Here is a 14,135-nt window from a genome sequence, read left to right as displayed (position 1 = left end):
GCATGAACCGTGTTCATGGTGAAACAAAGAGCTTCATTCACAGCAGACCCTCCCTCTGTCATCAGTCACATGACAGCTGACGTCCAATAGGCTTCTGTCAACAAGACTCTCAGTGTGTTTGGTGGAGGCCGGGGGACAGACATAATATATATATAAATATATATATATATATACACCCCCACTAACTTTGCGCCCACATCTGTTTGGAGTCAGAGCAGCTCTGAAGTGTCAATGCGATCCAGACTCCCCACATTGTCCCCACCCGCCCGCCTGCACCCCCCTGCAAACAAACCCCCCTGCAGCCGAGGGCCGGCGTGAAGCAACATGTCGGGTGATGAGACGTCGTCCTGTCAGGTGGAAACAGACGGTTGACATGAAGAGTAATGAGTCTCTGACAGACCGCATTCAGTTACACAAGAACCAGCTTCAGGATTTATCAGACTGGTTCAGGAAACATGAAGGTCAGTTTTATGTTGTGGACCTGCTCCTTCTGTCTCGCTACGCTCTACTTCCAACACGTGTCTGATCAAAACATCACATCAATCGCTGATCTGACTCTAGAAATAACATAACTGGGTAAATAAACAAATCACAACAAGCAAACGGGAGCATTTAGAGCTGTCAGAAAGTTTATCTGATGACTCGGCAGAATTCTATTTACTAGCCTTCGTTGGAGATAAGCTGATTAGTGGTGGATGATCTCTTATCTATCGAAAGAAAAAGTATTGCTTCAAGTCAGAACGAAAAAAAAACTGGACCCCAGAACAAACTACTGGACTCGTCTGGAGGACAGAAGAACATTCTAGACTGCAAAACAGGTGCTGCAGGTTTCAGTTGTGGGGGACTATATGTCGTCCATCAGGTCTCTGTAGGACTCGGAGCGGGTCTCCCTCCAGGTCCTCGGCAGAGTGTACTTCCTGTCCTTCATCTGGATGTTGGCGGAGGAGACGAACTTGGCGGAGCGAGACAAGGAGGCTCTGAAGCTCGGAGTCCTGGCGGTGAAGAGGACGAAGATCTGCAGACCCTGGACCACCAGAAACCACATGATGGTTAGTTTCTTTATTAGTTCCAGGTTCTAGTCTGGTTCTTCTTTTACTGTACAGAAGACGATGACCTCATCGTCCACAAAACAGAACCTGCGTAAGAGATGCTTTCGTTCTCTAAACCTGGAGGAGATGAAGCAACTCACCTGTGTGGTGTTACAGAGGCAGAAGAGGATGCTGAAGACCAGGTGGGTGGTCCCAGTAGTGACCAGCACCAGGTACCCCAGAGTCCAGGACAGACCCAGTAACACGGCCAGAGAGAACGTGTTGCGGATTTTGCTCCACAATGGACGACGTTCGATGCTTCAGGACAGAAAGTCAAAAGTTTCAGGGTGAAGACTTGAACATGGATGACAACAAAGAGCTTTTAGTGGTTACCTCTTCAGGATCCAGCCCAGCAGAACCACGTTGTAGACCAGGACCAGCAGGACTGGAAGCAAGAAACCCCAAAACATGGGTTTCCCAAAGTCAAAGCGTTTGTTCTGATCCAGAGCTGCGAGCCAGCAACTTCAACACACAAAACCGATGATTGAACAGATGACTGCATTATTGATAATAATAATAATGATAATCATAATCATAATGATGCACCCACAATTCCTCCTGTCGGTATCCCAGCGGGTTGTCCACGCTGTAGGTGGCTCCCAGTGTGATCATCATGACGACAGCTGGGACTCCTGACATGATACAGAATGTAAAAGAAACAACGGTTATTCATCAAACCGAACCTCTGGGTTCATTAAAGCTGCATTCTCTTTCTCTGAGAAAATGCTCCTACTTCTCTCTTGATGTATTATCTCAGTAAACATTGTAAACATGAGTTTATGGTCTCAATCTCTACTTTCAAGTCTTCTTCAATCCAGCATGATGTTCATTTGGTACATTATGGTCCATTTAGAGTCCAACAGACCAGAAAGCATGGTTGTGGTTTGTGGATTTTCATACCCCATCCAAGAGCCAGCATGAGTGGAGTCCAGTACAGAGGAAGACTTCGGTGCATCTCGACCACCAGCACCACGGTGATGTACAGGCCGTTCCACGTGAAGGTGGCTAACAGGAAGTAGTGAAGCAGCGCCGCCACCGCCGAACATGAGCCTCTGTCCGGCTCCACGTGTTCGTCACAGTCCAGGACGGTGTTGGTTTGGGTGACCACCTCCAGTGGAGTGTCCTGTCTGCCCGAGTGTCCGGCGCCAGAGACGAAGGTGATGATGAAGGCCAGCAGGCTGATGCAGATGGACAGCAGAGCGATATCGTAGTTCTTCATCTCCAACTTCTTCTTCTTCTTCCCCCAACACCTGACCTTGAAGCTACAGCAGGAAGTAGTCACATCATCTATTTCAGTAGGAATATATATATATATATATATATATATATATATATATATATATAATATCTGTAAGGTGATCTTACTTGTCTTTGACTTGGTAAATTATCGTAACAATCAAACCCAGAATGGAAAAAGAAAGTCCGACAGTTGAGATCACGTCCAGCGCTTCTACGTATTTATAGTCTTCTCTGAATGACTGAAACACAAAACAATCAGGGGACCAACTTAGATCAACTCACGTTCTATCTGAGCTGCGTCTAACTAAACTAATGTGATATCTGAGCTGAGTATAACTAAACTAATGTGATATCTGAGCTGAGTATAACTAAACTAATGTGATATCTGAGCTGAGTATAACTAAACTAATGTGATATCTGAGCTGAGTATAACTAAACTAATGTGATATCTGAGCTGAGTATAACTAAACTAATGTGATATCTGAGCTGAGTATAACTAAACTAACGTTGTGATATCTGAGCTGAGTCTAACTAAACTAATGTGATATCTGAGCTGAGTCTAACTAAACTAATGTGATGTCTGAGCTGAGTATAACTAAACTAACGTTGTGATATCTGAGCTGAGTCTAACTAAACTAATGTGATATCTGAGCTGAGTCTAACTAAACTAATGTGATATCTGAGCTGAGTATAACTAAACTAACGTTGTGATACCTGAGCTGAGTCTAACTAAACTAACGTTGTGATATCTGAGCTGAGTATAACTAAGCAGCGTGGGTTCACCCAGAGAGCAGCAAAGTTGGTGGTGTGGTTGCAGGAACACCGGAGGAGTCCGTCTGAAGCGTTCCCTTTGGAGCAGCCGGCGGTGCTCCAGTCCTGCAGACCGTAATCCCAGAAAACACACGCAAAGTCGAACAACGACGTCGAGTTCAGCAGCTGAAACGGCAGCAGATGAAACACAACTTTACTGAAATGTTGCTGGACCATGAACGCTACATGGGAGCTGGTTCAGAATTGGATGAATGTCCGCCACCGTGTCTTAAGTGCTCAACATGCTAGCATGCTGACTTCTGGTCGTTGACTACAGGTCCTTGATTACAGGTCCTTTATTACAAGTCATTGACTACAGGTCCTTAAATACTGGTCCTTGACTACAGGTCCTTAAATACTGGTCCTTGACTACAGGTCCTTTATTACAGGTCATTGACTACAGGTCCTTAAATACTGGTCCTTGACTACAGGTCCTTAAATACTGGTCCTTGACTACAGGTCGTTGACTACAGGTCCTTAAATACAGGTCGTTGACTACAGGTCCTGAACTACTGGTCCTGAACTACAGGTCCTTGATGTGACACGGCTGGGTCTCTTACGGTTGGTCTGAACATCATCTCCAGATGTTGCGGGGTCACGCGGCGCCCTTGACCTTGGACGGTGGCCGACAGGACCCTGATGGTGGCCTGGCGCCGTCTGTAGCGTCTGGACCTGAAGAGCCGGTCATTCTGGTAGAGGACGAAACCCAGCGAGACGTTCTGAGGCTCCTGACGAGGATCCACTTCAGAGGGGAAACACATTTATATTCTCGTCCCAGTCGACAGTAAACGTTTCATTTCATTTGATCAGTTTGTAAAATCCGTCACCTGCTGGGAATCCAACGTACATCACAGCGTCGGCTATGAACCCGTTGTCAACCACCACCTTTGACGCGTTTGTGTTCAGTTGAATGCGGTCATCGACAAAACTGCCAGACGTTCCTGAACGCACCACAGACCAGAGTTAGTGAGGATATCGTCCTGAGAAGATGAAGAAAGTCACACAAAAGCCACAAATATTTTGTGACTTTTGTCTCTTCCAGGCTCCCGTAGAACCTCCACATCAAGCTAAAGCGTCTTGTGAGTACTCATATTATTTACAGACGGTGGTGCCTTCACTGTCACTGTGCTAGCTGGTGATCCTGCATTCAAACTTTGATACTGAAGAATCAAACGGCAGCAATGAAAAGACAATAATACTTCAAACCTTCATGTGGCCTTTGGAGTCATTAAACTGGATCACCTCAATTAACCCAGATAAGAAACACATCAGGACTCAAATAGCGATCATATAAGTGGACTAGAGGTGCCAGGGTGAACTCTGGTGCTGGTCTCTGATCTGAACCTTTACACTGTGGACTGGACCACATCCATATCCTTCAGTCAACAAGTGCAACTCTTGTCTTCTCCCCTTTACCACTAGTCCCCGTCTCGGGTCTCCCCTGTGTCTCTACTGGATCTGTCTCACCTTGTGGTCTACATGTATGGTTTCTATTTCACAGTCACCACAGACCTGCTCCTCTCCTCAAACCCTCCTCCCAGGGTTCAGTGCTTGGTCCTCTCACTTTCTCTAACATCATGTCTCTACATTTCCACTAAATCCATCACCACTCTGACCAACCGCCTCACTAATATGAAGTCATCGTGAGCCACCATCCTCGAACTGAACTGGGGTGAATCTGATTGGGCCCCGAATCCCTCACCAAAACATCACTGGACCGGCCTTTGTAACCACATTTAGACCTTAATTTGAGGACAAAACTTTGTGATTCCCGCCCCCCCCGCAACCCTGAACGGGATAAGCAGTTGATAATGGATCTCAAGAAGTAATTTCCGACTTCTGACTCCAGTACTGGATGGATCAGGTTCAACGTGACTCTGACCTGAGAGGGAGGTGAACTGGACTCCCTGGGTGTCTGCAGCCGGGACTTGTACAGAGTTGACCACCAGGTTTGGTTGAACCACCTGAGACTGAGAGCTGTTGGCACTGAGGCTGAGGTTCACAGAGAGCTGATCCAGGGTCACCGTGAGGCTGGAAATCAATAGAAAACATCATCAGCTTCCCACTGAAATCAAAGCCTGAACCTGGGCTCAGATCTCATTTACCCCAGAGTAGCATTGCTTTCTTCCCTGGCATCCGGCGTGCCAGCTTTCAGCAGCTGGCTGATGGTGGCGACTGCCGCCACCCTGACACCCTGCAGGACAAACGTGGACAAACAACGAGGATCATCGATACAGAAAGGTTTCCAGGTTCAGGGTACGTTTCAGGTGCTGTTACTGGACTAACTCTTATCGGATCTCAGCTTCTTTAGACACTATTGGCCCCCGAGCAGGAAACTGGTTTCCTCAGTACTGAACTATCTGATACATACGATGACACAATCCTAAAGCTGCAGCAGGAGGAGATGGGGGGCAGCGGGGAGTCCTCTGGTGGTTCTTACCTCTGTGGCTTTGGGGGACAGCAGCAGTGAGTTGGTGATCTCAACTGCTGATGCAAAGTTTTCAGTCGTCAGCTCTTCAGGGTTCGAGGTCAGAATCTGAGCGCTGGCCGCCAGAGTCTCTAGATCCGCTGAGCTGCTGAGCTGCGAGACAGATGCATCATTTTACATTCAAATTCATATTTAAATGTACATTACATTTAGGGCATTGAGCCAAAAACTTTATCCAAAGCGACTTACAAAAACACATTTTGACTGAATGTGCGAACATTTACCTGGAGTGATTATTGGATGGATGTACACACAAATGGTCTTATATCAAACTGGAAACTCTGGAAGTGACATTCAGACCTTTACTGGTCTAGTCACGTTTGCCGGTCTACTCGTGTTTAGCGGTCTACTCACCTTTACTGGTCTACTCATTTCATGGTCTACTCACGTTTTTTAGTATATCGCTGAGGGTCTGGTCACACTCGAGGATGTGTAGCCGACCCTCAAAGCTCCGTTTGTTGGGGGAACATCTGGTGGAAGCTTCAGGTTTCCCAGCTGGATGGAAACAGTGGACTTTGAATCAGCTGTGATCTGGTTCCTGGAGGATGTGAGACTGCCAGGATGGAGATGGAGGTACATGTCTGCTTGTTCTACTCACCACTACTCGTTCCTTTGCGACACAGTTCTACAGAGTAAGCAAACCAGCCAATGGGTGTGCGAGGGAAATTAAATCTATCCAACTTTTGGCCTTGGCAGAAGTTTTCTACGAGGAAAGTGCGATAAAAGTTGAGCTGTGTGGGTTAAGATGGGAACATCACTACCAAATACAAATCAGGTGTGAGACAATCAAGTGTGAAAGTGACAACGCCGTGCTGGCAGACCAGACCAGACCAGTGCTTCTGTAAAGAATCAACCTGGGAGCCTTAAGGACTCAAACGACCGTTTCTAGATCAGGAAGTTTGTTCAGTTGTTGGAATCATGAGTTTGTGTGATGCTGAACCCAACTCACCTACTGTGCAGGTCTCTCCGGACCAGTCATCAGGGCATATGCAGACCCCGTTCAGGAGTACCCCACCATTAGCACAAACCAAGGGAGCGCTAGTAGGAGGATAACGACTAGTAGTAGTATTAGAAGTAGGAGGAGGATACAGAGTTGTAGTAGAAAGAGGAGAAGAAGTAGCATTAGTAGTAGAAAGAAAAGGAAAAGGAGTACTAGTACCATCAGTCAGAAGGATGGCAGTAGTAGCAGTAGTAGTAGGAGGGGAAGTACTGGTTGTGGTAGTAGTAGTAGGAGGAGTAGTATAAGTAATTCTAGTGGAAGTAGGAGGAGGAGTAGTAGTATTAGTTGTGGTAATAGGAGGATGAGTAGTATAAGCAGTGGAAGTAGGAGGAGGAGTAGTAGTATAAGTAGTGGAAATAGGAGGAGGAGTAGTAGTATTAGTTGTGGTAATAGGAGGATGAGTAGTATAAGCAGTGGAAGTAGGAGGAGGAGTAGTAGTATTAGTTGTGGTAATAGGAGGATGAGTAGTATAAGCAGTGGAAGTAGGAGGAGGAGTAGTAGTATTAGTTGTGGTAATAGGAGGATGAGTAGTATAAGCAGTGGAAGAAGGAGGAGGAGTAGTAGTATAAGTTCTGGAAGTAGGATGAGGAGGAGAAGTATAAGTAGTGGAAGTAGGATGAGGAGTAGTATAAGTAGTGGAAGTAGGAGGAGGAGGAGTAGTATAAGTAGTGGAAGTAGGAGGAGTATTAGTGGTAGTAATAGCAGGAGTGCTAGTATAATCAGTGGTAGTAATAGGAGGAGTGCTAGTATTAGTTGTGGTAATAGGAGGAAGAGTAGTATAATCAGTGGGAGTAATAGGAGGAGTGCTAGTATAATCAGTGGTAGTAATAGGAGGAGAAGTATGAGTAGTAAAAGGAGCAGTATGAGTATTTGTAATGGTAAAAGGAGAAGTATTAGTACTAGCACTAAGCAGGAGTGCAGTAGTAGCAGCAGTAGTAGTAGCGGGTATGGGGACCGGACTGCTGCTGGTCTCTGTGCTACTGGAGGCTGTGGTTGAGGTCTGAGCTCCAGTTCGACAGACCACATGAACAGCTGCAACATGTTTACAAGGGTTAGTTTCCATTGTGGGATTCAACCAAACAACAAGCTGCTGCTGAAACTTTCAAAATAAAAGCACAAAATAAATCATTCTCACCCATAGCCAAAACCAACCACAGGCCAGAGTCCATGTTGGTTAACGGCTGCAGGGTGGGTCGTGGTGGTCCGGCTGCGGTGGTCCAGTTGCGGTGGTCCGGTTGTGGTTGTGGCGTTGGAGCTGAGCTGCAGTGTGACTGTGATCATATTCATCTGAGGCACCAGAGCATCTGAAAATCATAAAACAACTCGGCAGATCAAAGTTCACGAGACGCAGAAAACAACTCAATCAACATTTCAAGATGACGTCCGTTTAGTTTCTGTTTCACCTTTTCAGTGCAGCATTCACCTGCATGCAAGCTGGCCCGCCGGTGGATGGTCTGTGACCCGGTGGGTCTGTGGGGGTCTGTGTGGTTCTGTGAATCCTCTGTGAGCTTGTACATGATGTTGATTGGTTGATTAGAAAAACAACAGAAAGTGATCATTTTTTCTTAAAGTCTGTTAAAATGAAGAAAACAGAACTTTTGAAATTGTTTTCAAAACAGTTTGTTTTTCCTCTGAACCAATCAGCTGTCAGAGCTGATGACTGATTAACCTTCTGTTGGACTTTGGCGTCATGTGACCTCAGAGGAGCTGGACTAGTCTTGAGTTCAGCCTGGAATAACAAAAGCTATTTAGCAGCTGCTTATCTTTCAGACTTATTAGCTTCTATCACGTTTAATTCCATTTATGACATTTATCATTTTAGTCCCAGTTGAACACTGAGAAGCCTGGCCTTTGACCCCAATGCTCCTCTGCAGACTCGACTGCTTAGTTAAAGAGTAGAGATTCAGCTACATGATTACACCGGCAGTTAATCATTCAACACACTGGACTCCGCCTGGGGGGCTTGTGGGTTTTGGGGGTTGGAGTCAGACCTTCAGACAGTGACTGAAGTCTGGTTGTCCTTCAGTGTGCAGACATCATGGCTCAGCTGGTGGAGTGCGTCCCCAACTTCTCCGAGGGCCGAAACAAGGAGGTTTGTTTTTAAACGCTTCTTCCTATTGTTTCTTAACACTGAATGTTCAGCGTTTTATTATCGTATTAATATCAGAATGAATAGTCTGTGTTTGCTGAGTCACCGTTTTATTTAACAAACAGAATAAAGAGTCTGGTGTAGAACCGTGATTTAATATACATATAATATTCATGTATATGTATAAATAAAAATGTGTGTCAGGTGATCGATGCCATCTCAGCAGCCATCTCCGGTACGGCGGGCTGCAGCCTGCTGGACGTGGACCCTGGGGCCTCCACCAACCGGACCGTTTACACCTTCGTGGGCTCCCCGGCCGCCGTGGTGGAGGGGGCGCTGAACGCCGCCCGCCAGGCCTTCAGCCTCATCGACATGAGCAAGCACTCAGGTGAGCGCGCACGTCGCCGGCCATCCCAGCAGGAAGTATGACAGCACAGGAAACCGCTGACTTGTGTGCTTCCTGTTCAGGCGAGCACCCCCGCACCGGAGCGCTGGACGTGTGTCCCTTCGTCCCCGTCCGCAACGCCTCCATGGACGACTGCGTCCGCTGCGCCGAGATCTTCGGACAGAAACTGGCTGAGGTGCTGCACGTCCCCGGTGAGCCTGGTGATGATGATGGAGATGGTGATGATGAAGATGGTGATGATGGTTGTGACGATGGAGATGATGATGACAGTGGTGATAGTGGTGATGATGATGGTTGTGATGGTGATGATGGTGGTGATGATGATGGTGGTGATAGTGGTGATGATGATGATGATGGTGGTGGTGATGATGATGATACATTAGCACTGTGGCTAACCATCCCTGTACTTCATCAGTGTATCTTTACGGAGAGGCGGCACGGAGCGACGCCAGGAGGAGTCTTCCGTCGGTCCGAGCCGGAGAGTACGAAGCTTTACCTGACAAGGTGAGACTCAAACCTTCACTTCCTGTTTCTGTTTAAAGATTCATCCATCTAAGGCATTGTGGGAAATGAGGGAGACCAGGAACTGCTGTAGAATTAAGTAAAGTGGGTTCAGAAAAAACAGCCAGGCTGATTATTACAAGCCTTTCCTGTATTGTCTTTTCAAAATAAAAGTCCTCGAAACCATCTTTAACTTCCAAAATCCATTTGCAAAACTTTGGTTTTAAGCCTTTTCAGGACAAACACTTGGTGTTTTACTTCTCCGTGTTTTCTGTCCACCAGCTGAAGCGTGCCGATTGGTCTCCAGACTTCGGCCCTGCAGTGTTTGTGCCGTCGTGGGGCGCCACGGTAACCGGCGCTCGCAAGTTCCTCATCGCCTACAACGTAAACCTGATCAGCACCAAGGAGCAGGCTCACCGCATCGCTCTGGACATCAGGGAGCAGGGCCGAGGCAAAGACCAGGTACATGCCGTCCATTTTTACATTGTCGATTATAAAATGCATCCAGTATATCACATTTAATAGGAAGAATATGAATCCTACAGTAAAACCAGTAGACGAGTCCAGTGACCTCCCCATGACCTTCAATGACCTCTAGCTGACCTTGAATGACCCTGTCTCACCACCAGCCAGGGCTCCTCCAGAAGGTGCAGGGGATGGGCTGGTACCTGGAGGAGGCCAACATTGCCCAGGTGTCCACCAACATCTTGGACTACGAGCTGACCCCCCTCCACACGGTGCACCAGGAGGTCTGCAGAGTCGCTGAGGTCAGAGGTCAACACGCCGATACACTTAGCAAGTAGAATTCTGGTGCCTTTTTTATTTATTGTTGATGGTTGTTGAGTTCAGGACCTGAAGCTGCCGGTGGTAGGCTCTCAGATCGTGGGTCTGATCCCTCTGAAGGCCGTTCTGGACTCTGCTGACTTCTACATCCAGAGTGACCGCCTGTTCATCGTTGAAGAGGAGCACAAAGTCCGGCTGGTGAGAGAGCTGCTTATGTACTAAAATTAATTATGGGTAATATGAGCCTGACGTCTGGCTGTGTCATTAGGTGATCAGTAAACTGGGTCTGGACTCTCTGGGTCCGTTCAACCCCAAGGACCGGATCATCGAGTGAGTACTTGTTTATACGTGTCCTACCGCCTCCAGCCAGCCGGTGTCTCTGCGGACCTAAAAGGTGTCTCCTTACCTGTGCAGGTACATGGTGAGGTCAGAGGCGGACGGCCGGCTGGCGTCTCTGACGCTGCGGCAGTTTGTTCAGAGTGTGGGCTCTCGGACGGCGGCGCCCGGCGGGGGATCGGTCTCTGCTGCCGTCGCTGCTCTGGTACGGCAACCTTCGGGATCAGGATGAGTGAGGTGTTAGACCATACATCACGATGCTGATATCTGTGTCCTGTAGGGGGCGGCATTGGGCGCCATGGTGGGTCAGATGACCTACGGGAAGAGACAGTTCGAGAACGTGGATGGCGTGATGAGGAGGCTGATTCCTCCATTCCATCAGGCCACCAATGAGCTGCTGCTGATGGTGGACGCCGACGCAGCAGCCTTCAGCAGCTACATGGTGAGTCCACATGTCCACCAACACCTACACAGGAAACACTTGATTCAGTGTGATGCCATCATCTCTGGTGTCCCTCCAGAATAAAAGTCACAGAAAAACTGAACCCAGATCAGTCGGGTCACGTTTAATGAAGGTGATCAATTCAGAATTTTCCGTTTGTAACATTTGTGTCTTTTTGTTGCAGGCGGCACTGAAGATGCCAAAGAACACGACAGAGGACATAAAACGGTATGAAAAGAGTTTGCACACATATTTTTAGTGTCACAGTGAAATGTTTGAACATATAGCTGACCTCAGATCTGATGTGTCACCAGGAGGGCGGCTGCCATGCAGGAAGGTCTGCAGCAGGCGGTGAGCGTGCCCTTGGCTCTGGCTGACAGGATCAGTGTCCTCTGGGGACCTCTCAAAGAGATGGTCGTCTATGGGAACATCGCCTGCAAGTCAGACGCTCAGGTGACCAAAACACCCCAAATCAATTTAAAAGGATTTCAGTTCAGAGGAACTAAAGTACATCAGAAACATGTCGCTTTGTTCTCACAGAAACCTCAAAACACAACCTCTGGTTTGAAGTTTGTGTTTTCAGATGGTGTCACGTTTAGTAGTGTAGTAGAAACGGGGTAAACATGGTTGGAAATGGTTGAGTTCCACAATGTTGTTCAACTGAAAACATTCAGATCTGTGTAACGAAAAGTAGAAAAATTACTATCCTAAGTAATAACAACGAAATATTGTACCGCTAGCAAGCTAGCAAGTGCGTGGCTAGCTAAGTAGCAAACTACTCGTTGATAAAGTTACTATTTCGGCACAAAAACGTCTGTAACTTTCAGTTTACATGCTAGTAATCCTTACAGTAAAAATACATGGTACTCATTGTTTCAAAAACCCTTAGAACATTAAACACAGAAACATTGATTGCAGCATGTACCCACCTCCAGCTCGGGAGTATTTTCCTCTACTGAGACACCTACTGCACGGCACGGCACGTTAAGAGGAATCTGACTGTGCAATTGCGCTATTAACCCACCAGGTGGCTCCAGAACTACGCTATACATGTTTATAAGACAAGCATTTCTATTTTGTAGAAATTCATAACAGGTTTTTCTAACTCTGTTACACCTATACACAAGGAGACACAGACTATACACACAAGGAGACACAGACTATACACACAAGGAGACACAGACTATACACACACGGAGACACAGACTATACACACAAGGAGACACAGACTATACACACACGGAGACACACAGACTATACACACAAGGAGACACAGACTATACACACACGGAGACACACAGACTATACACACACGGAGACACAGACTATACACACACGGAGACACAGACTATACACACAAGGAGACACAGACTATACACACAAGGAGACACAGACTATACACACACGGAGACACAGACTATACACACAAGGAGACACAGACTATACACACACGGAGACACACAGACTATACACACACGGAGACACACAGACTATACACACAAGGAGACACAGACTATACACACAAGGAGACAGGGAGCTGCCGGGGAACAGGTGAGACACATTAGGGCAGGTAGGTAATCAACACCAGAGGGTGGGGGAGTCAAGACACCAGAAACTGCAAGGACCAGGAAGTACACGACAGAAAACCACACAGGGGACCAAAAATAAAAAATAAAACAGGACGGTAAACAATGGAAAACTGTGATCATGACAAGTGGCAGCTAAATAAAATTAAATAAAACCTTTAATTTGAAGTTTGTGTGTTCAGGTGGCAGCTAAAACTTTGGAGACGGCGGTTTTCGGTGCTTATTACAACGTCACCATCAACCTCAAAGACATCACAGACGACGCCTTCAAGATGGCCGTAAGTGCGTCTGCCTTGTCTTTATGTGACATTAGATGAAGCTAATTCATCGAGAATGAATGTTTTGTGCTGCAGACTCAGGAGAGAGCAGCGATGTTACTGCAGGAAGCGAAGGAGAGTGCCGCCGCCATTCTGCTCGCTGCCAACGAAAGGAACTGAAGACTTGGACACGATGAACACCAGAGTCTGTGATTGGATGGTTGTCGTCTTCCAGTTCAGTATTTATAGAGAATGAGCATGCTATTTAACCCAAATAAAAGTTAGTTAGTTAGTTAGTAGTTAGTAGTAAGTTAGTGTGCATCCTACACTTCCCATAGTGCAACTCTCCTTTAAAAAGGTCCATCAGCTGAGACTTAAAGTACTTCAGAGTTTAAACGGCATTCGTTCCCCAACAACATGCTGAGTGTTAACCCTGTAGTTCAGTTAGCTGCCACCAGGGGGCCAAGAGTCCCACCTGGAGACTAACAATGAACCAACGTTTCCCTCCAGTCTTCTACTCATCATGACATGATAGTCTGACTTCACCGACCTCCATTCACTGTAGAGATGACTTGTTCTGTAGCCATGGCAACCTTTGCAGAAGATATAATTTAGAGTGTAAATGACATCAAATAAAAGATCAATACATCCACGGAATCCATGAGAAAACAGCCACAGGCTTCTGGTCTGTTACATATTCTACTGCAGGCAACGTTGCCCTGAGAGGCAACACTGAAATATAAGAAGTTTATAGAAACTAACAAACGTTAGATAATGAATATAATGTATCATTATTTAACCTATGTGACATGTTTCTGCTGCTGTTCCACATTCCAGGGAGGTCAAAGGTCAAAGTAGGAGATGTGTTATGAGATGTTACTGATGACCCAGTCTGGTTCAGCAGCAGTAGTGCCTGTGTAACATACACAGCAGTGTCTGTGTATGTTAAAGACCACTAACAACTATGATCACTGACCAAATAACACACATTTAATATTTCCATTTCAACCAGTGACGTTTTACATGAAATATGAACTAAATATCGATATATGTGCAACATGCTAAAATTCAAGATGATGACATTTTACCACCGAGGTCAACGTCTTCTGG

At 46.6% G+C, this 14,135-nt stretch overlaps 3 protein-coding genes across 4 annotated transcripts; 1 reads left to right on the top strand and 2 right to left on the bottom strand.

The window, feature by feature from the left end:
* Positions 1–465: 465 nt before the first annotated feature.
* Positions 466–6,604, bottom strand: LOC311010029 (adhesion G-protein coupled receptor G7-like; the record flags this gene model as incomplete). The annotated part of the gene is made up of 16 exons (XM_084004511.1): positions 466–1,024; positions 1,190–1,346; positions 1,422–1,550; positions 1,639–1,720; positions 1,989–2,350; positions 2,454–2,566; positions 3,111–3,263; positions 3,698–3,879; positions 3,965–4,078; positions 5,020–5,168; positions 5,243–5,331; positions 5,578–5,718; positions 6,014–6,138; positions 6,224–6,356; positions 6,452–6,464; positions 6,579–6,604. The coding sequence occupies 16 exons, from the start codon at positions 6,602–6,604 to the stop codon at positions 845–847; spliced, it is 2,148 nt and encodes a 715-aa protein (XP_083860637.1). The 3' UTR covers positions 466–844.
* An 840-nt stretch (positions 6,605–7,444) lies between these two features.
* Positions 7,445–8,184, bottom strand: LOC311009577 (uncharacterized protein; the record flags this gene model as incomplete). Of its 2 annotated transcripts, none has more annotated exons than XR_014596666.1 (3): positions 7,445–7,657; positions 7,761–7,929; positions 8,029–8,118. XR_014596666.1 is itself a non-coding variant. In XM_084003850.1 (3 exons), the coding sequence occupies 3 exons, from the start codon at positions 8,182–8,184 to the stop codon at positions 7,603–7,605; spliced, it is 360 nt and encodes a 119-aa protein (XP_083859976.1). In that variant the 3' UTR covers positions 7,445–7,602. The 2 variants fall into 2 exon arrangements, 1 of the variants encoding a protein (XP_083859976.1); XM_084003850.1 differs by having other exon boundaries at positions 8,049–8,184.
* Positions 8,185–8,522: 338 nt separating this feature from the next.
* On the top strand, positions 8,523–13,582 carry ftcd (formimidoyltransferase cyclodeaminase). The gene is made up of 14 exons (XM_084003846.1): positions 8,523–8,717; positions 8,919–9,102; positions 9,183–9,311; positions 9,536–9,624; positions 9,904–10,083; positions 10,251–10,388; positions 10,471–10,602; positions 10,673–10,734; positions 10,819–10,945; positions 11,021–11,182; positions 11,367–11,410; positions 11,497–11,635; positions 12,951–13,046; positions 13,122–13,582. Exons 1-14 carry the CDS (start codon positions 8,664–8,666, stop codon positions 13,203–13,205), a joined length of 1,620 nt encoding a protein of 539 aa, XP_083859972.1. The 5' UTR covers positions 8,523–8,663; the 3' UTR covers positions 13,206–13,582.
* Positions 13,583–14,135: the final 553 nt, after the last annotated feature.

The sequence above is a fragment of the Eutrigla gurnardus genome, assembly GCF_963514095.1.
Source record: "Eutrigla gurnardus genome assembly, chromosome: 24".
NCBI lineage: Eukaryota > Metazoa > Chordata > Actinopteri > Perciformes > Triglidae > Eutrigla > Eutrigla gurnardus.
The sequence above is the reverse complement of the archived record's forward strand: the minus strand, read 5'-3'. Positions and strand labels throughout refer to the sequence as shown.

Coding starts and splice junctions, on each gene's coding strand:
- ftcd (XM_084003846.1), top strand. CDS start 8,664: ATGGCTCAGCTGGTGGAGTGCGTCCCCAACTTCTCCGAGGGCCGAAAC. Junction 11,636..12,950: donor CCTGCAAGTCAGACGCTCAG/GTGACCAAAACA, acceptor TTGTGTGTTCAG/GTGGCAGCTAAAACTTTGGA. Junction 13,047..13,121: donor ACGACGCCTTCAAGATGGCC/GTAAGTGCGTCT, acceptor TTTGTGCTGCAG/ACTCAGGAGAGAGCAGCGAT.